Source organism: Calypte anna, chromosome 9 (assembly GCF_003957555.1).
Source record: "Calypte anna isolate BGI_N300 chromosome 9, bCalAnn1_v1.p, whole genome shotgun sequence".
Classification (NCBI taxonomy): Eukaryota; Metazoa; Chordata; class Aves; order Apodiformes; family Trochilidae; genus Calypte; species Calypte anna.
In genome coordinates, this window is record NC_044255.1 from 16,540,393 (window position 1) to 16,563,104 (window position 22,712).

The window sequence follows — 22,712 nt, forward strand, 5'->3', positions numbered from 1 at the left end:
CCGAGGCTGCACAAATTCTGAAATATGGTGTAAAAAGTATACTACAGTAAGGCTTCACAGACAGCAAAATATTTTCTAAAGAGCTTTTCAACAAATGATGCTTCAAGATACTGGTGGTTTTGATGTGCTAGTACAGAGCAGAGAATTACCTTTGCCCATAATAAACAGCAACAACAACAAAAAAAAAAGCTGAGACCAAAGGAAATATTTGAGAAGCCTTTCACAACATAGTCCGTTGAAGTCCTCTTGGCTAAACAAAGTTTTGCAAATAAAGAGTTCTGTATAGCTTGAAGAAAGAAGAAAAAACAAAACTCCACTACTTCAAAGGTATTGATAGCTATAGCCCAGCACCAAATAACAGGAAAAAATGGAGATCAAATTCATGTGTTCTGAGGAAAATAATTCTGCACATCAGAACCAAGGAAACATGCTGTAAATAATTTTGCTCTCTTTCTCACAGATGTGAATTAAAGCCAGATGTCCATCAGGTTCTAGAATGGCCATTGAGAAAATTTACATACCAATTCCTGAACAAATGTGAAGAGATCTATTCACAGATCTATTGCATTCCAACTTTCTCCTTACTTGGATTTACTTTTACATCGATTGTTTGGACCACAACTGCATACAGTTGTTTTGCAGTTAAGGAGAAAACTGACTTCTTTTTCCAGTATTCACTCCAACATATGCAACTGAGTCACTGAGCAATTGGGGTAAAAATCCCCCTTTTTCCTCATGAGCTGTAACTCAGAATGGTCGCAGACTGCAAGCATTTTCTCACACAGCATTGCTGAAAGTCTCCAAGAGAGGGTGTATAAAGATAGCAGATGTTTCCTGGGGTCTCATTCCTCCCAAAACTTTTTAGTGCGGTTTTTCAGCACTATTTTATAGATTCAGCATCCCCAGTGATGAAATAGAGATCAGCTTATGTAATACCCCCATTTTTTTTCCAGGAGAAAGAAAAGAGGAAACAGTGATTAAAGAATTTTGAAAAGGGAGGGGGAAAAAGTCACACAGAATTAGCATTTACATCTGAACACATACTATCTGAATTCAAACTAGTTTAATTACAAGAATACAGCATAAAGGTTACTTACAAAACAAGAAACTTAAAGAAACTAGAATTCAAGCTAACAGGGGAAAAAGGAACTCCTGTGACTATTACTGTAGTAGTTGGTTCTAGTTGCTTGGCTGTCTTAAGCATTCCCATTGAATAAACATTACCTTACCTTTGCTCTTGGCGTTGGCTCTGCCCAGCAGGACTGTCTCATTCTGACGCAGAAAACAGCCATCCTGAAAATTCTAAAGAACAGCTTCTGTCACTGGTCCCACTGCAGTGCCGGCGACCCTGCTGCAGCCAGCGTGCGACAGCACCAGGCAGGCTGCAACTGGAGCCAACTGGGAAACTGGGAAACTTACCTCCAATAGCTTACCACTCCCCCTCCAACAACTGACCAAACTGTCAAGCTGTACTCCACTAAAATTAGCAAGTTTCCCCATCTCCCAGAGAGGAAGAATAGCTCTGAACAGTTGCAGAGAAGTACACTGTTCAGACCCGGAGTTAAACTGATTGTGTTTAGTAATCAAAAAAACTTCATTGCTTCTCAGCCCAAACTTGGCAATTTTGGTAGCTGATCAAATGGCAGCAACTATTCACTGGAGTCAAATAGGATATCACCTGTACTAGTACATTCTGATGGTTATTACAAGGCAGTCTGACACATGCAGCTCTCTCACCAAGTTACAGGTTTGAATTCTGTGCCAGATGCAAAACTTATCAAAATTAAAAAGAAGACCCTTAAAGGATCTATCTGATAAAAAATTCCACACAGGAAGTCTGCAACGACTCCTTCCAGTTATAACCATCATAATGCTTATTAGCAAAGCCACAGCTTCTGGCTGGCATTTCAACGTCATAGGCATTGAAGTAAAATTTTTCGTATTTACTGTAGTGTTTAACTCCATTCTTTAAATATTCACCAATACATAAGTTCAAGTCAAGTGCTTTTCCTGACCCCCCTTTTCACCTTCAGTGACTGAAAGGGTGTAACAGTACAAGAAAGCACTGACACTTCCAAGGAGACAGCATAGGCATATCTGTGAGGCCTGTCACTTTTAAAACCAGGGAGGAGGGATGGTAAAGACTTATTTTTCATGCCAAATGATGGAACCAAAAGGGAATTGATCCTTATTCAGAGAAATGAATAAGGTTGACTGTAATGAGCAAATATCTACAGATAATTTTAAATTTCCCAAATCAAGCACCAATTGCAGCAGTAGCCTCTGACCTGGTCAAGTTGGTTTGTTTTTCTCCTTCCCCACTCTCTCTCATTCAGCAGTTTGGTTTGGACAAATTGAGAAAGTTACACTAGAGAAATTCAGGGCAACCCTGCTGCAAGTTCTTGCTAAAGATAAAAGTGGTTACTAAAGCCCTGTAGTGAAACTATGACAGAAGCTCTTCTTGGGGAAAGCTAGTGCTGTTAAAACCTTAATCAGGATTTAATGTTAATTACCAAAGTATGTTCATATACTTTATAACACAAGCTACTGTAAATTATTACCATGAAAACAATACCATAAACATATATTGCTATTCATGTTACATGAAAAAAGGAAAATTTTAAAAATACTTAAAAAGCAGAACATAATTTTGATAAGATATTAAAAGCAGGAAAACATTTTAAAAAGACATTTCACCTAACAGTGCACCCAAGTGTACTTACCCAAGAAATGAACCTTCAGCTTACCAGCACACTGAAACATGTACTACTAGCAGTAATACTGCTCCTACTCCTCAAGGGAAATGTGTAGAAAATAAATTTAGTCAAAATTTCAACTGTAAATCTGCACAGCATGTGCAACAAACAGATGACAAAAATGGTGTGAATGTCAAGTCCCATATGTTATCTTCATAATGACCCATAGCAGCAGTTCCTTGAGGCAATACTCTAACACTCCTACATGAAAACTCTCTGACCACTCTCTGAAGGATCCATAAAGACTACACCTACAGACTCTTTGAGACCTGCTCACGTTAGTTTCTAATTAGTGCTCTAATAAAATTGTTTCGTTCCACTTCTTGAAAACTGTGCTATTGATTCCAGAATCTAAGATTAGCGTTTTATCACATTAAGTTTTATTCCAAAATAAACTTACAGAATGAAGAAAAGAAAAAATTTAAAAAGACCTGCACATAAGAGTTTTATGCAAAAAGACCATACCAGTTAAGGAAAAACTTTAAACTATACTCAAAATCAAAGAGAAAAAACATGTGCACATTTCCTCCAAGACACCTAAACTTCCCCACCCACTCCAAGAACTTGCTTCAGTATTCAGCAATTGATCCATCAGCTGTAGGAAACCTATCTCGGGTTATTGAATCATTCTGGAATTTTGCCTCAAAATCTCTAACTAGTCAAAACATAAGTGATCCAGCAATGAAACCTTAAGATTTTACAGTTAGCCATGAGATGAAGCCCTCTGGGGTTATTTAAAAAAAGGATGGATATTACTTACTGGTCCACTGAAACCCGCAAGCTGCGTGATCATCAGACACACAATGGAAATGATGAGCCTGGTGCGGCAGAAAATCCACACAACCCTCCGGAGAGAAGCATCATCAGGCCCACTTTCTTCCAGTTCTTCCTGCCACAATCTCTCCAGCCTAATAAAAACAGAAGCCTCATGTTATAATTTTCACCATAACAGCAGGTACAATCTTACATGTCCATGAAAATTCCATGAACTTCATAGCTCAGAGCAACAAAAATTACTAGATAAAGAGAAATAAATACGTGGTACATTCTGTGAGGTAAAGAGAAACATCTGCATCTTCAAATGCCCATGTTGTGTTGCTTCTATAGAAGAAAGCAATGAAAAACATAATGCTTTTTGTTTTGCCTGGAGTCTCTTTGCCAGTCCTAATATACTGATTTGTCAGTGTCTTTCCATGCTGATCTGACAGAAGAGTTGTGGAGTGAAAGCCTGAGAAAAATTTTCATCAGGCATGGAAGGTTAGCCTGACTGCTAGATCTGACCCATATTCAAATCACTTTCCTACTGCATTTTCATTATTTTAGCACAGGAGTTTCAGTGTAGCCTGAAGAACTTTGTTTTAATTTAAAAAAATAAATTAAAGATCCATAAAATCAGAAAGACAACTACAAAACACTCTAGGAGACAGAATCTTCAGAGTTCACTGAAACTGGCAAGAGTATAGAAATGGTACAGCATAAAACTAAATTTCACTATTCTGACAAGGGAAAAATATCAGTGCTGTTTTTCTAGGACAATACTATATCATTGTCTGTGAACTAATGTACAAAAAAGGAAACAAGAAAATAATAAGCAAGATGCCTCTACCTTCTGCAATTGACATCTGAAGACTCATGCCTTGATAAGGTCCACACATCATCCATAAACAATTCTCCTTTCTTGTACGCTCTGTGGGCCAAAGGAGTGAGCCAGGAAAAGGTCATGCAGGAGAAAAGCCCAGCATTATCAACAGGGTGCTGGTGTCTAAAAGAAAAAAAGAAATATCACAAGCAAATGAAAAAGGAAACAGAATTGTAAATCCCTGAGAAAAACAAAGCCTTCTCTTACTGAAAGTACTTAGAGTACCAAATGGGCCCATGCCAGTCAGACTTTTTAAATAAACACTGATGTTTTCAGTACCAGACAGCAGACCTACAGCTGCAATGCTCCTTTATAACTATAGAGAAAAGCAAGTGCTGTATCAACTCACTGGTAGCCTAAAGACTTACTTGGATGTAGTCCGTATGGGTTTCAGAGCACTCAGGCCATAGTGGTATTTGCCCTTGCAGTGCTCTTCATCCAGCATTCTCAGCTGGGAATGCACAGAGGTGTCCAGTGGCAGGCCCTCTGCCCGAGCAGCTGCTTCCAAAGCATCCTGGCATTCAATCTATATTTACAAGACAGACAGCAGAGTCAGAATTCAAAACAGTGCTTAAAGTCCATGATGCCTCCAGCAACTTCACATCTCTTCTGCAAATTATTGTGCAACAGCAATTGCTAGCATTTAAATGTCTTAGAGGCTTCAATCTTGCATCCTTGCACAGGGAATACAATAGAAAAAACTACAAAATCAAGTATGTATGACATTAGTTCAAGAAATCAATGACTGGCTTATGGAGTGAAATTAAGGCATGCATTTTTAGTGTAATTAAGATATTCTTATCCATAGAAAACTGAGATTTTCAATACTACTTGAGTCCCTTCTTCAGAAATATCTTGGATTAGACCAAAAAACAAGCATAAAGCAGAACTGTACCTTCCTTTATATTGTTTTCTGCTTTTTCTCTGTTCCCCTAAGAGAACTAAAGGGAATAAAGATGAGAATTTTGTCTGCTCCAAATCACACTTCTCAATGGCTCAACAGCTTTATAAACAACCACTTAAAAGTCAAGTCTTATCTCGGGGGACTTTTTCCACAGCCCTAGTGAAAGGCAGACTAAACTAATCTAAGAGGAGAAAGGAAACAGCAAAGATACGAAGTAGTTAAAATGCTGCAGAGTTCAAACAAACCTTTTGGATCAGAAGGTAGGAGTGGCAGAACTGTCTGGGGAGATTAGCTTGCTATCTATACTCGAACAGGGATCATCGCTGGTTAACTTAGTGATCATCCCATGCTGTGCCATGTTACTTGCTTGGCTTCAAGGTTTTTTTGAAATGGAGCTACTATGTGGAAAATAACCAAGTTCTTCCTGGCTGCCACAGAAAGATACTATGTTTACTCTTATTAGTTTCCTTGACAGGACAAAGTTACTTTATTTCTTAGAAATCAGCAACTGTAAATGTCTTGGAGCCTCCTAAAAACACAGTATTTGCAAAGCACGACATTTGTCCTAATAGCAAGCACTCAAATCCTAACTTCACATCATGTAATTTTTGTCAGAAATGCCACTACTTATCAGACATTTTGTCTGTACTGCATTAACACATGAGCATGAAGCACAGCAAGCACTTGGCTCCCACTCACGTGAAGGACAGGAACAGGAAACTGATAATAGCATAAATCTGTCCTTTGTTTATTAAAACTTAAATAAGCACTGTCTAAGTATGTTGTCAACAATCCATGGTCCTTAGCTTCCTCACTAAACCTAAAGCTATGATTACACAAGATAGCAAAGTAGTTAAAAAACAAACGAGCATTGCAACACTATGACACACGGAGTGACTCAAAAATATTCAACACTCAAAATCTGAATTCAAAGACTTCTCACTCACTTTATATTAAATTACCTACTTATTAAAAGCAACACCATCTACTAAATCTACCCAGGTCAGCATTAATAAGGGACCTGACAAAGAGGTCTCAAAGGAGCCTGTAGTGGGGGAAAGTTCTGCACTACTGCTTTTCTGGTTAGAGCAGAGGAATTCATGCCTGGTTTCCTGCGTTACCCTTTGCAAGAGCCTCAGGCAGATCTGCCCAAACCCCTTATCACTGTTAACATGCTGATGATACCGTAGGCTATTTGCTGAATTATTGTTTTTCAGAGCACACAAAAAGTGATTGTGAGTTTAGAAAGTTTTCCAAATTAAAAAAAATTAAAATAAAAAATTTCAGCATAAGAGAATTTTTTCACCGTGTACAAACAAGAATAGCTTTTTAATAAGACAGTAGAATTGCAAGATATTGCATTTTTGGGCAGTCCAAATATAATGTTCTTGAACACTCCCTGTGAAAAAACATTAAAGTCTCTGGAGTTACTCAACAGAATTTTCTCAGCAAAGGTGAAAAACATACATAGATAAAAGGCTAGGGCACCGCTTTTGAAACGCCTTTATAACATCTTGCCATATAGGCAGATATAACACAAACACCTGGTTCAGAACATCACATTCCACCTTGGCAAGGCAGTCAAAACCCCACACGTATGACTATCAAGAAACAAAGGAATCACACTACTGTACAATTAAGGTTCTAAGAAAGATAGTACAATTATGTTTCCCATTAAAAAATCTGAAAACCACAGAGATCATCAGGAAGAAATGAGACTTGTAAGCAGTTCTACAAATGCATTTCTAGAATAAAAGAATGAAGAACAAAACTAGCAACAACTCCGGCACTGTTAGTTTAGGTTTCTGAATCCTTATTATTTTTTCAGGTGTTTAGCAGGCAGTAATGCCAACATGCACATACAGCTTCATGGAAACTAAAACCCTGAAGAAATAATTCACAATGTGCTGCAAGAAAGAAATGCTCCTGAAAGAAATGCCTAATAAATAATGACTGCACTACCAAGCAGAAATCAGATGGCACTTCTTCTCATTCAGAAACTTATTAATACAGCAATGAGACAGGTGATCAGTGTTGATAACTCTAAAGAAATGCTCACAAAAACAAAACAAGCCTAAATCAGGTATCACTAACCAGAAAGAAGCAACCATTCCAACATTTCTTGAAAAACAGCAGCTCACTACTCATCATCATCAAAACCTCCAAAAGACTATGAAGAGCTGCTGCAAAAGACACAAATAATAAAGCAGGAAGCATGGCACTTAAAAAACCCCTGGAATTTGCCTCCTTTGTGAACATCACAGTCAGTCCCTTATCACTTTACTTCAAAAAGGGTATTATACTCAAATTACTTTCTGCAAGCAATGAGAACAGTTGGAATGGAAACAACTTCTACAAAACCATTAATTTAAGACTGCTCAAATGGACAAAGGACAGGAATAAAGAGGTATAGGTGTCCATAAAGTCATAAATGACATGATGAAAAGAACTAGGGAATGATCACCACCAGCTGCTCTTACCACAAAAGAAGCAGGGACACTCAGTGAAATTAATGTTTTTTACACAAAGAATACTTATATTTAGAATTCTGTTACTGGATGCTGCTGTGAAGTTCCAATTCATAAATGGACTAAAAATGGAAGAAATAAACTCACATTGGGTAAGCATATTGTGGCTCATTAACTCCATGACAGAGGGCAACAGCAATCACGCAGCATTTTGTTAATAGCTGCTGTATTTAAAGTTTCTGAAGCCACAGGCAGCCCCTGACAGAGGGTAATGGCTCTACATTCTGTATTTCACAAAGCTGTGGCACACCTGGTTGCAGACAAAGATTCAACAGATGAAGAAAACAGTTAAACTTTTAATCCTGAAGACAAACCCCAAGAATATGGGGAGTACTGAGGAGGTACCACTACACACATGAGCTTATCTTGCTCTTTTACTTGCACAGCAAGCTCAGAGACAGAGAGAAAGCAGCATAGTTGGTATGGCTATCACAGAGCACATCTGATGCCTCTGCCTTTCCACAACTTGAGAGCAACAAAACCCTACCAGCACCTCTTATCATGACTTCCCTGCCCAACAAACTGGTCACAGCAATAGTAAACATGTACAGTAATGTGAGAGCCAGAAAGATGACATGGTCAGCTCAAGATCTGTCATGACAAAGTCTGGGCAAGCCAAGGAAAATAAAGGCAAAGAAAAAAGATTTGCTCACTAAGTTTTTGACAGCAGTATCAAATTCAGAATCCACATGCCAAAGTCATGTGATAAGACCAAGAGAATACAGAATATTTAGAGACAAGCTACAAAAGCTGTGAAATATATGTGATGTCAAAGGTAAGCAAGACAGATGTTCCATGGAAAGCAAGAGAATAGTAGGGAATGTTATTCAGAAAAGAAAATGCAAATATTTGTAATAGGAAACTTCTGAGAACCTGCTCAACAGCCAACATGGGCATTTATCTCTGAGGATGAGGAGCATGTAAAGAGAACAGACTAAACTCTGTTGCAAAGGGGAAGGAAAAGAACACACCAGTGAAATCCTAGCCTTTCACAAAGGCAATCCTATATTTAACAGAGGCAGCTGCAATTTATTGGTTTGACAACTGTAACATCAGATGATAATAGCAAAACCAGACAAGCCTGGAAGCCAAGCAAAACAGATTCTTCCATCCCTCACTCATCATGCAGAGAAAGAATTTGATGTGTATGCTGTCAACATATGGCCCAAACCCCACCCATCAAACTATTGTCTCCACTTCTGTAAAGCAGATGGCCTTCCAGGGCTCAGATCACTGCAGAGAAGAAGGTCCATCTCTTCTGGACCTACTGCTACCTGACAAACTGAAGCAGAGAGGCTTTTTTTATTAATCCTTGCAGATAACAGAATTCAAAAGCCCCTGTGGTAATAAATGAAGTTAAAATTGCTTTATTTAATTAGTAAATAAGCAAGTTAGCAATGCTGCAGAACAGGAATTCCCATCTCTTGATTTTCCAAGGCAGATCTCAGCAGCCCTCTTCACTTCTATGTTCAAGTTTCCAGTAAGGAGAAGCAAATGGGAAACTAACAGAGCAGCACTACAGAGCTCAAAAGTAGGCTGACATACCAGGAAAAGAATTATATGATCACCAGTTCTGACCAGTGTTTAAAATATTCTCCATATTACAAATCCAGAATTAACAGCAATCTTTAAATATTTGAGTTTGTTACATGACTGATGTTTTAAAACAAGATTAGTAATTAGTTTACATGGGCTGGGGAAGAATAGGATCAATTGTTACAGTTAGTTTACAGATAACTATACAAAAATAAAACAAGAGTCTATGAAGAGATACTGTGAAATTGTAATTACATGCTTCTTCCCAAAAATTCCTCTGAGCATTTCCAAGCATAACACTACTTAAAAGTAGTTTGTTTTATACAATGCTTTTGTAGGTAGCACAGCCAACTCCTAATGCATTGTTGTCCAGACTTTTGGAAGTCAGACCCAGAACACATGAAAATTAAGTAGGTGCACAGGTCCAAACACTGTCAAAGATGGAGTTGGCTGGTGAAGCAGCAAGTGCTCTATGGACTTCATATTCCACTGAGGTAATCTTCCTCTTCTCTTTTCACTGCATTTGCTACAGTACACGATCTACAAAAGAATTAATAGGGGGATTTGCAGCAGTAGTTTCCCAGGCTACTCTGCAGCTACAATGCTTTACAATATCCTGCCTGATTAGAACATGAGCCTATTAAATGCTCATTTGGCATAGCATCCACCCTTACCAGCTGTCTCCCTGAAAAAGAAAACCAGCAGCAAGGAGCAGGCACTGGGCTACATCAGACAACGGGCCTGAAGAAGGAAGTATTGGTCCTTTAGACACATGCATACGTTGCTTGCAAAGTACAGGCAATACAGCTGAATTCACAGCACCATTTTTCTTCCCAGCTTCAAGTGAATTATAACTGAGCCATCATGTCTGCTCCCTTCATTGCTTCTGCTACAGGGAAGACCAACTCGTAAGAGCAACCTCCATATGTCTAAATGGAGAAATAAGTGCAGCTGCACCATATTTCTCTTAAAAGAGAATTAGCAGTTCAGAAGCATGCTCTGACTTGCCACAGGAGTTCAAAGATTCAACAGCTTGAAGTCGAGTTATTCACTGTAACATGTAACTCCATTACACAGGACATCTACAGTTACTCTTCTGGGCTAGGATTAGCAGAAGTTGAATTTGCATTTGAGTTGCTGTTTCAAAACTAGCCTGAGTTTATGCATCCTCAGATTAGAGCAGAAATCTTGCAGTAGAGCTCGGCACATATATCAGAACTCTGCAGCATAACAATATCAGGGATGTATGCTTGCAATTAGCCTAAATATTTCAGTCACTTATACTGAGCACTCTCACTTGATGCACATGGAGTTCTTGCCGAGGAAAGGTGTATCAGTTTCTTCCAGGAATATTATTTATTTGACCTTGCTCTTGAATTCTGGCAATTCACTGAGGTGAGGCGTTCTAAACTCTTCCCTGGCAAATCCACTTATTCCTGCAATCCAAGAAATCCAGAGAGTTTGGCATGCAGGTTTATTTTAGGATTTTGCAAGAGTAACTGTTGTGTATGCATGTGATTAGCAGCTGTATACCTGCTTAGGCTTCTGGTATCCATGGGCCCATGTCTTTTGTTTTGCATTAAAATTAGTACTCATTATTATGTGATCAAAGGATACAAAATTCATTCAGAGTTGAGGCTGTCCACCCATCACCCAGCATTGGAGCTACATGGTCCATGCATGCTGACCATAGAGTAACAGCAAGCTCCTGTTGAACTGGAAATAATGATCAGCCCTAGTTAGGAGCTGCCCTATTGAACTGCCATCCTATGTGTGCTCTGACCACAAACCTGGGGAACTGATTCCTCACTAAGCAGATCAAACCAGCAAAGGCAGGCTGAGGATCTGGCTCCTGACTAGCTCAGGTGAGTTCTATCCTGAATGACATACAGACAGGCTGCCATGCACTGAAGGGGTTGTTCCAGGCATATCCTTTACAAAGGCCATGTGTTAGCTAGGTCACTATACAAGCTACACAGGTCAATTTAATGCAACACCAGGAGTACCCAGGGAGACTTTAAACTCAAACTTTTGTGGAGTGGAACCACCAGTGAATGACAGCAGAAGCCTTGATATCGTAGCACTGACAAAGACTAATTCAAGAGCCTTTTATTCAACTCACCCTCCTGTACCAATACATGCTTCCAAAAGCAAGGGGCACCTCACTCAAGTGGCAAATGTAACTAGTAAACTTAAGCGGACACCTCAGGGATCCAAACATGTTGACTTTGGAATTTTTTTACCTCAGTACTAAAAAAAAAAAAACCAACCCAAATTTCCAACCCCCCACCCCCGTTCCAGAGCTTTATTAGCACAATATATTTAGCCACTGTAATGAATGTGATCAGACACCACACAAGTTGTAGCACAGAGTTGAGGAGGGTTGCAGGTTGCATCATGTTCCTGTGACAGCATATACAATAGTGTTCAGAGTTAAAACTCTACCAACTAGGAAAACAAGGTTATGCAGCACCTCTTATGGGCAGTGTCCACAAAATTGGTCTAGTCATCAAGTCACCTAAATTTCCTGCTGCTTCAACTGCTCAGCTGCATTATATTTTCAGTTTTCAGAGCTGATATTACAGATGTGATTCACTGCCTGTTAGACAGTAGGAATGGGTTAATTTTAGAATACATCATACTTACTCCCTTACACTGCATCAGGTTGTTTGCAGCAGGGGAAGAACACAAACAGGATCCACAGAAGAGCACACCTCATGTAGCATGGTGCTATATAAAGGCTTCCAAAGATCACTAGAAACAATTTTCTTTCCTACTTCGTCAAAAAGTGACAGTACAAAAAAGCTTAACTGCATTAGTTCAACTTTATTTTAACAGCCTCCAGATATGTTTCCTTGACGTCAGCCTCTGCAGCAGAATGCACAAGTGTTACACTGCAAAAGGTGAAATTCTCATTTAGCTTAAAATCATCATAATTCACACTTCTTGTTATATACCTGCACATGTCACCAAGATTTAATAACACTACCTAAATTAAGTACTCCCTCACCTTCTGTGCAACTATGATATGAGAAAATAAGGGCTCTAAGACTGCTGTTATTAACAGGTAAGAGATCCTCCAACTACTAAGTGTAGCCATAGAGAGCACAATGCCACCAATTACAAGTTTCAGAAATATATTGACACATATGCAGAATTTCTCTGGATACTCTTGCACATCTCCCCTAGCACAGCCAAACATCAGAGATATTCATCTGGGTGGCAAAAAAATTAACCAAGCACTTTGCCAGTTATCTTGATCAAACGGCTGCAGTTTCACCTTGTCATGCAGCGAGCACTGGCATCAGCTCAAACCACCACAGCTTCTAGCTGAAATGAGACAGCCACATAGCAACATCTTTTAGTGTAGAGACTGAATCAGAATACACACAGCCATTAAGAGCCTACTTGGTCTATGATTCCTTAACTTGTGTGCTTACTTGGTTATGAAAAGATGGAAAAACAAACATCCAAGAGATTCTGCTACAACTACAAGCTTATAGTTCATCTGTCTAGAAGGCCTTCTCTGAGCATGGATTGTCAAGGCACTAATACTGAGGCTACATTCACATTCCTATTTTTAATATGCAGCCCAGCACAGTTGGTTCAAACATTTCAGATGCTCCAGAGAGGTTGGGAGGCAGAGTTAATCTGACTATTGCACAGACAGACAGGAATAAATCACTTCAAAGCTATCAGTGATTGAAGGATTTAATCAACTTCAAGTTCTGATCATATTCTCTGCTGTCTTTGGCAAAGTTGTCAGAAACAAACCTGAAAAATAAGAGATTAAGATGAGGACAGGAATATTAGTAGGGTATCCAACAGCTGAAGTTAGCAACACATTTTTCCTGAATGTTTAAAGCAATATTTACAGTTCCACACTACCCACTGTCTGGAAATGCAGAAATCTGCACCTGAGGCTTAACACAGATGTTACAGATGCAGCCATCATGCTTCAGCAGAAAGAACCTAAACCTGAACACTACATTCCAGTCAGAACCAACTTCAGCTTGGAGAACAATTTGCAAATTACTGCCCTAGCACTGTTAACTCGAGGACTTGGATATTAGGAAGAATTTCTTTACTGAAATAGTAGTCAGGCACTGGAATGGGCTGTCTAGGGAGGCAGTGGAGTCACTATCCCTATAGGTATTAAACTGTGTAGAGGTGTTACTTCAGGATATGCTCTAGTGAACATGGTGGCTTGTTTCTGTGTTGATGGTTGGATTTGATCTTAAAGGTCTTTTCCAGCCATGACAATCTTGTGATTCAGTGACTCACATTTCATGAACCAAGCCCTCATAAACAACGCATATCATGAGAACAAGCTGCATCTATATCCTCAAGTTGCTGCGAACATGAAATAGGAAGCAAAATACTTGCCCATTGTTCCATCAAATAAACACAAAGCCTAGTTCCAAGAAAAAACTATATATTACTTCAGATACAACTTGAAGGGCATTATGAGCATTGAGAACAAAATGTTCTAAAGGTACAAGTATAAATCAATATTTCAAAATATCCCCTTTATTTCTATTTATTGGTAATGCAACACCTTCTTACAGATGAAGACTGACTAATACTGCTAGGCAGCAAGAACACTTCCATCTTCATTTGGAAGAGTCATGCCCCCCAACACAATAAGCACAATTAGTATCATCTTATACATTGGGAACACATAATTAACATCCTGTTTTGTAAGCTACATTAAGGTCTCCAACAAAGACTTAAAAAAACCAATTGTTACAAGAACACACTGCAGAAACTTACACGCAAGCTGAATATATGTATTCACAAACTGAATAGAAATGGCTTCTCGAATTTCAGCCCTGAAGTGTCTATTTCAGAGGTCCAAATTTCTATAGCAACATTCCCATTAAGCACCAGGAACATTGGATTAGACCTACTTATAGTGCAGCATGATTTCAACTATGATTCCAGGAAGCCTATTTGAAAAGCTCCTGTCTTTCAAAGAAGTGATCTTCCCAGCTGTGACCAAATATCATTTAAGCTTCTAAGGAAAGAATTGCAAGCTCTTTTTCATTACTGTCATGAGTCCCTGTTAAAGCATCCTTTCAGCAGGAAACCTGAACACCAGTATGGAGGTTTCAGGACAGAAAGAAGGTTGACCACAATCTTTATGCAAAACAAGGAGAGGGATCTTGGCTCAGTAATAAAATAGGTCTTTCACTTGTAAAGATCTTAATCAATCAACTAACCTTGTCCACTTCAAGTTAGGAGGTAAATATAAAAATGCAGCAATACAAACAACAGAAAAAGCAGCGAGTCATGCTACTGATCAAATGCTCCTGTAGCCCTGCCAGAAGTGATCACCATCAGTGGCCATTAACCAGTGGCTCTCGACTAGAGGCAGCATGCTCCTGTAACCTCTTCAGAGGAAACTATGCAGTTCTACCTCACTCTGAGGTATGACATACCTATGCAACATGTTAGCAAGAAGTCTATCCCATACAGTACAAGTCTGCTGCAAAGCAGTCCTAAGTCTGCACTCCACAAGGATCTGAAGTTAGTTGTAAAATTACAGCTTTAATCTGCTTTCAGTTTGTTACTTGCAATACAGACCATACTTACAACTTTGTCATTTTCTGGTCAAGTTAGTCCAAATCCTGAGCTAGATTTTTCTACAAGAGATTTGAGGGTCCCAAAATCTCTATCAATGGACTCTGATGTTCAAACCAAACAAGCAAAACTCAGCCTTAGAAAAGAGAAGTCTTCATTTATCTGTGTTACCAGAAGTATAAAGCATCCCAACAAGTGATAAGGCCAAGGACACTGCTGAAACCAGAACTTGTTTCATCTGGAAAAGAATAAGCTTGGTACACAAAAACATGAGCATACAACTTAGATAGGGTGTAATGAACACAGCTCCTTGCATTTAACATCAGTATTTTGCAAGTAAGCAGAATTTAATAACACTGACATGCAGCAATGAATTCAGAGATCTTTGGGTTTTATAGACTGTATACATTCAAACTGTAAGGCTAAAACACCAAAAGGGATACCAAATTTAAGCTAGAAATTCAACCCCAGCATACTGAACAAGATAGCTACCAAGTAAAATGGGTAACCTATCAGAATTAGACAATTCCATTAACAAGTTAGCTTCATTCCTTTACTAAGACACACCAACCCAGATAAAATTCTAAGGAGGAAATAAGGGAAGCCATTTTTTTGCACCAGACATCACAAATTTGGCAGAATCCCTGTTCTGAAACCAGTTATGTGGGCCTACTACCCTGTAGTCATAGACAGCAAATCAGATGGTATTGCTAGAAGGGTAAACAGAACTACAGCAGAGGTAAGCTGACCTGAAGCTGCATCAAAGTTCAAGATTTCACTGCCACACTGTAAAGATGTGCAGGACTTGGGTTAAGTTCAGCCCTCAGAAAACACAAGTATGCTGGCTTGATTGATTTCATTGATTTAAAAGGTTTAGAGGGAAAACAAGGATTTTTGTCCTGCTAAGTTAAGTCAGGCATCAACATGATTTGATGCAAACCATCAGGCAGACATTAACATGCTACAATTACTGCTTAATTCCACAGACACTGGTCAGAAAACAAAGCCCTCCACCAATGACATCACTGTTGTCACCACTATGTGTCAAAGGAGATTTGCTACTGGACAGTGGACAGCAAGCCCATGACATCCACTAATAAATGCCATTAAGAACCTGCACTGTGATTCCAGAGGGCTCTTAGTTCTGCATCACTGACTGCTTTAATGCAATCAGACACCCTGCCTTCCTCTGAACACTGTCAGCAATACTCTGCTGAGTCATAGAGCCTGTAGGGACGCAGGAGCTGCAGGGCCTGCAAGCACAAACTGCACTCAGACTGCTGCAGAGCAGGTCGTTTCACTTGCAATAAATAAAAAAAAGAAAAAACCCACACAAAAAACCACCACACTAGCCACCAGCAGTGCAGCACTGTAATCCCACATAAAAAACACCTGGCAAAACTCTTAAGCCCCTGTGAAACAAGGCAAGCCTTATCTGAAGTACACAGTATCCCAGTGCCTAGTATAATGCAGCAAAATGCAAGCTTTTAAAGAAGCCTTCCACAATTCTTCCACACAAATACAGCTAATTCTCCTGTTTGCAACCCTCTCACAAGAGGTCCATCACCTGCAGTGTGGAAGAAATGCCCTGCAACATTTGCAAGCAATTTGTCATTACAAAAAACAGACCGAGGCACTATTGACTTTAATTGTCCAGCTTCAGAAAGTTCTACGTCAGTATCTTCGGTAAGGTTAAGAATAAGAAATGCAAGAAAATACTTCAGTGTTAGTATTCAGAGCAGCCAATATTTTTTAATCTTCTTCAGCTGGCACAGGTTATTAGTGTCAAAGAGCATCTTCCACCAATGCAGGCATTTCCATTTATCTCAGCTTTTTTTTTTGCCCTATAGTACTTGCTATATGCACTCTTCAGTCAGAACAAGCTCGAAATATTAGAAGCTCAAACCAATTATATGCAAGCTCTAAGCCAGCAGTTATTTTGAGACCAGCTTTCAAATTAAACTAGAAGTAATTATGACTGCACCTTAGCATATTGAATACACAGATGCACAAGAAACAGTATTCGATACAGATTACTTTCATATGACAGAAAACTAAGTCTTACTGCTAGGACAAACTAGGCATCTGCTTTAGAAAATTAATCCTTGAGAAAAATATGGTATGATTAAGGGCTTTTTCAGCTGCTGAATGGTGTGTGATTTGAGCTCTTCACTGTTGTCACTTGGTTGTAATGATTTTCTTAAATACAAAAGCTTAACATTCCCTGGATTCACATCAAGATCTGAATATTAGAAAAATTATATTTTGTTCAAATATTACTAGGAAGTCAAACATAAAAGTGAAAAATGCTTAGTAAGTGCTCAGACTTGTTAGCAATACAGCTACCGTACCCCCTGGAATGATCTCTTCCACACAAGACTGAATATTCATTATTGACCTTCAGTGCAGTGAATCTATATGGAGCTGGCACAGCAAGAAGGCTGCTGCTGCATGTAATTTAACAAGCAGACTGCAAAGAAAACTATGAAAAAATAAACTGACCTTATATTTAGCATGCTGAAACGTTGACCCTTCCTGCTCTTCATGCTGGACAGAGTCGGCTCTCTCCCTCACAGTTCTATACCCAGGACTGGGTATAATGTACTCTTTTCCTATGTTGATGTCTTTCATCTTCTGTAAACGCCAGGGTTTACACGTGTATTTTCACCTCAAATATCTGAAAAGTAATTAAATCCGACTTCATTATATGCTATGTCCAAAACAATAGCTCCTTTTAGCCATAAGTTTCTTTTTTGAAATAAAAATCAAAAAGCAATTGAAAATACTTTTATTACAACAGGACTGTAATAATGTGACTTTGGAAAGCCACATAAGACTAACTTCTCCTGAACTAGTTTAAACATACCCTGAGGTAACCAAATAGTACAATGATTCTCAATGCACTAGAGTGCTGTCATACTTCCTCCCACAGAACTCTGAAACACAATTATGCAATCTGACAGACTAAAGCAGTAACTACAGTATTTAGCTGAAACCTTAGAAAGCTTGACTTGGAAGTGCAAAAGTCTGAAATATTTTGTTACCATCTAAAGTGGCCCATATCGTAACAACTTACCAGTAGAAAGTTTTGCAAAACTCCTTTTTCTAAAAATATCACATGATAAAGTTAGTCATTCTACACACACTGTAAAGAAATATATATTCTGTCTCTCTGCCATTATTCACTTGCTCCAAATACTTGCACTACTGTTAAGTACAAAAATGCACAGGAAGGAGTCACATCTCCAATGCTGCAGGCTTTGCCTCCAACTATCAAAGGTCAGAAGGAAAACCTGAGTCCCGAAAACAGAATCACTTCCCCCCGCAAGACAAGGTTGTTTTACAACCCTGCTTTATCCCATTCCGTCACTGGCCTTAAACTAACGGGATGGAAGAAGCGTGATTAAGTCACATTAGTCAGAACCTGCATCAGCAGCCCAGGCTTGGTGCACTGGGCTGCCACCTTTGCGGTGCTTGCAGGAACAGCCTCCTTCACCCCTCCCTCTGACACCAGTCGCCCCCAGAGCGGCTCTGGGGCAGACGGCCCCGGCCCGCCGGCCGCCCCGCACAGCTTCTCGCTGACCCCCGCCCGCCGGGGCCCCATAAGTCAGCGGAGGCAGAGGATGCTGCAAGACAAGCAGCGGGTCGGGGGCTGCTGCACCCTGCTGGCTCCCCGTCCCTCCTGCAACAGGGATGCGGGGCAGCCTCCCCCGGCCTACCACCCCCAAGCTACCCAGGGGGAGACGCGGGAGAAGTGGGGGAAGGGGTACGGGAGTCTCCCCTCCTCCCTTATTCCCCTCCCCATGACTCCGCCGCACAGGCGTATCCAAGCGAGGCCCTCCCCGCTCAGTGACAGATCCCACTCATCCCAGTCGAGGTAGGACGGACAGTTATGGCCCCGAGCTCTCGGCGGAAGGGGGGCACGGCACAGTACAGCCCTCCTCACGATGAGGCTCAGGGGGTGAGCTCGACCGCCCCCCTCACAGGAAAGGAGGGCGGTAAAGCCACCTCCCCAGACCTCCCGCCCCTTCTTCCCCCGCTTACGCAGAGGCGTTTCCAACCCCCACCTCAGCACCCACTCCCGGTAACGGACAGGGCGGCCCCGCTCACCTCCACCCGGCGACTGCCCCCGCCGCAGCTCCTCCGCTCAGCGGCCGCGAAGCCAAACAACATCCCTTATAGCGGTTCCGGCGTCTCCCGCTGCGCCTGCGCAGGGAGGAGGGCGGGGGCTGCGGCTGCCGTTGCTGCGCTGTGCCCCACGGGAAATGTAGTCCGCATCGTTGTGCCCGCTGGCCACTGGGCACTCCGCACTGAACTACATTCCCCAGGAAGCCCCGCGCGGGTCACCTCCGTCCCCACCCGTCCCCCTCCCTTCAGCTCCCCCAGCGCGTGCCCCGCCCACTCCCTTCCCGCCGATCCTGCCGCAGCGTGGGGGGTCTGGAACGTTCGCAGCCGGCCGGCGCGAGCCGCCGGGGTGGGGCGCGTGCCCCGGCTGGTCGGCGCGGCAGCCAAGTGCAATGCAGCGCCCTGCGGTGCGGTGCGATGCGAGTGCAATGCGGTGCAGCGCAGCACCAGGCACGGCGGTGCGGTGCAGCACAGCGCGGTGCAGTGCAGTGCAGCACAGTGCGGTACCGTGCGCCCCGTGCAGTGCGGGGAGAACGGTGCGAGCCGCCCGCCCCGAGTGAAAGTGGAGTGGGAGCAAGCACCCCATTCTCTGATGGGACAACAGCACGCGAAGCCGGGTGACCTGGCGCCGAGTTGCGGGGAGGGCGGTGTTGGTACGAAGAGGGTCGATTCTTCCCCCCATCCGGCCGCAGGCTCCGTTTGCAGAGGCGGGGGCTGGTGGCCAGAGGGCCAGAGCCGGGGGAGCGGCGCCTCCCGCTTTGGTCTCGGTGTCACTCGCCTCTGCCGACTGGTAGTTTGCACCATCCTGTCGCTTGGTGCCGGTGATTTGCAGCCTTTCGTCCGGGGAAAGTACGAGGGTGTCTTTGTCTGGGGCTTAACCCTTACCACAGCTGGGGCAGGAGCACTGACTCCTGCGTGCAGCAGCTGAGACACCCGCCTGCCGCCCTTGGCAGCAAGCCGGGCTTGGGCCAAGACACGGTAGGCAAGGGGAAGCCCCTGCTGTGCCCCCCTGAAAGGATTCAGACCCGCTAAATGGACTGGGAATTTGCCCCAGGGTTTCACATTTAACTTTGCCCGCTGGAAGGGATGGAGCAGGGGGGAAGGGGGCTGCGACTGCCCATCCCACTCTGGCAGTGGCTGAGGGGGTCTCAGTCCCCCGGTAAAGTGTGACACGGGGTGTCCAGCCCCGGCCTTGGAAGTCAATAAAGGACTAGGTGCACACAGATCCGTTTCTTCTCACAAGGGGTTGTAAATATCCTTAACAAACCCCGAACTGTAGCTTCTCCCCTGCTGTGTTGAAATACCTTGTCCTCATCTGACATCTTCCTTCCACCAGCCAGGTTTGCCTGATGTCTCATTTAAGTGGTTTATATAACACACAGCCTGTTTGCACCGCAGACCTTGCTCTCTTGTCAGGAATGTTTGTGAGAGTCCATTTGCTAGAAGAGCTGAAAAAAACTCGGATAAAGATGGGATGTGGGAATACGGGAGTAGAACTGGAACCAGAATATTCTTTCCAAAGCTCACAGGTCAGCAGTACAGGCAAAAGGTGTCATCATGCAAGCAATGATTCAAGGACAACCCTTAAGGTACCAGAGAATCCTTTCAGAACTCCCTGACAGATACGGTTACACATCCTGTGGAGCTCCAACTCAGTTTCTGGCAAAAAGGAGAATCAGCTCCATTGCAGGTGCTCTAACATTTTGGGACAGGAGGACAATCAAGACACCCAGAAGCAGAGCCCTTGCCACAGCACAGCAACTCAGAATGCACGTGGCTGCTGCATTTTCCTGCAGTCTGTCCCCCAGAACTCAACCATTATGTAATGTCAGGTTCATTTTGCTGAGATATTACTGGGGAAGGAGCTGAAAGATGGACTTCAGGCTTTACAAATGCTATGACCCAGAAAAGGGTGAATTTTAATACAGAAGTCAGTCATTAAACAGAACTTTGCATAAAACATGCTGGAGTATAGGGGTAAATAGATGTGCAATTACTGAGCAATGTAATTGAACAGGACAAACATAAAGGACAAAGTATGATGGAGAGAATTAAACTGTGTTAAAGTTTCAAGGTGAATCACTTACATTGTGTTTTAGGGTGTTGACCTGAAATTGTTCTGAGCATGTCTTTGGCCCAGGGGCTGTGTAAGCAGCCAGAGCTGCTTTTCAGAAGTGGCAAGCTGGTTTTGAGCTGATGATATGTTGAAGCCCAAAGGCTCTGCATCATGTTCCTAGCGGGAAAGAAGAACCTGAACCTCCATTCTGCTAAAGTGGTTGCAAAATGTGTTAGGAAAGATGAGCAGAGTGGTGTTGAAGCCAAAGGAGCCAGAGCCCTGATTACACTTGTTCTGTGCCCTGTTTCTCCAGCGCTAGAGCAGATCTGAAAGTAAAAGGGAGGGCATGAGTGCTAGTAGAAATCTGTGCTGGTAAATAATATGTACGCTCCACTCAGACACTAGCTCTGGGTGATGGGCTGGTGGCAGCATCAGCAATGTTCTCGCACCTGTGGTCCTGCAAGTGTATGTACTATCTTAGTATGATGGCAGAAGGAAAATGCTTATGTAGGCATAACCACTTTTAAGTGTGTCACAAATGTCCTCCAGCGTTTGTTCTAAACAATATAAATGTACTGGTGCTACCAACCGGAGAAGCTACATCTTCAGCTTTAGTGGCAGCAGCTAATGCTTTTAGTGCTGCAGGTCTTGGACTCATCCCTGTGGGATGGCAGCTGTTACATAAACAAGGCCTGTGCAGTATTAAAACTTGCCCTGATTCAAGATCTGGGATTTGCTGTGATAAGCCCTGACTTCAGCAAGAACAACACAGCCAGACCAAAGAGCCAGAGGCCTGCAGATCATCTGGGCAAGGTAGAAACACCTGAGAGACAGTTTTCTTAGAGATGTCCAGAACCTGATCCCCTCTACCTCAAAACAAATATCAGCAACAAATTTAAAGCAGTGCTTGAAACAAACTGACTCAAGCCCTTTGAGCCAATAATTGAGTATCTCTTGGTTGACTGGGAAAACCAGAGGCTCAGTTTGTGGGAGGGATGGGTTTTTTTACCCATCTCTCCTACCACATCTTTCCTCATGGGATCTGAAGCCCTGCTTCTTCCACACGATGCCCAGGCAACATCACTGAGTTGAATCTTTGGCAGAAACAGGTGTCTCTCTTTCAGGAGATCTGAGCATTGCAGTACCACACAGCACTGGGGTTCACAGCACTGAGATTAATACCAGATTAATACCAGAGCCTCAGCCACACAAGATCCTGTTACACCCATGCCTGTGAAGCACAGACATGCTTCTGCACTGGTGGGATCCAAGTGCCTGGCAAGCCCAAAAGGCACTGAATGCACAGGTTGGGTGAGGGAGCAATGGGGTGGTGAAGCCACTGTTTTACTGCTGGCAAAAAATTACAACGAGGCACCAGGATGAAACAACTTTTCTCTTTGTCCTGAAGGAAAAGATAACCCCCAAAGAAGCAGGAAGATGTGATTGTAATGATGCCCATGAAGGTATGTAAATATGTGGAATACCAGGAGATGCCTTGGCCTAATGGTAGTGCAGACCTGTCACATCAGACTTGCCACTCACACAGTGCCTCCTTCCAGACCTGTGGCTCTGCAAGGCTGGGGAT

General features: G+C 42.2%; 1 protein-coding gene across 1 annotated transcript in view; it reads right to left on the reverse strand.

The window, feature by feature from the left end:
• ABCC5 (ATP binding cassette subfamily C member 5) overlaps positions 1 to 19,132 on the reverse strand; it is a 46,036-nt gene extending 26,904 nt beyond the window's left edge. Inside the window, 5 exon segments of the mRNA XM_030456375.1 lie at positions 3,517 to 3,664; positions 4,363 to 4,518; positions 4,764 to 4,921; positions 17,449 to 17,623; positions 19,057 to 19,132. Of these exon segments, the coding sequence (XP_030312235.1) occupies positions 3,517 to 3,664; positions 4,363 to 4,518; positions 4,764 to 4,921; positions 17,449 to 17,577 (591 nt within the window). The 5' untranslated portion in view covers positions 17,578 to 17,623; positions 19,057 to 19,132.
• Positions 19,133 to 22,712: the final 3,580 nt, after the last annotated feature.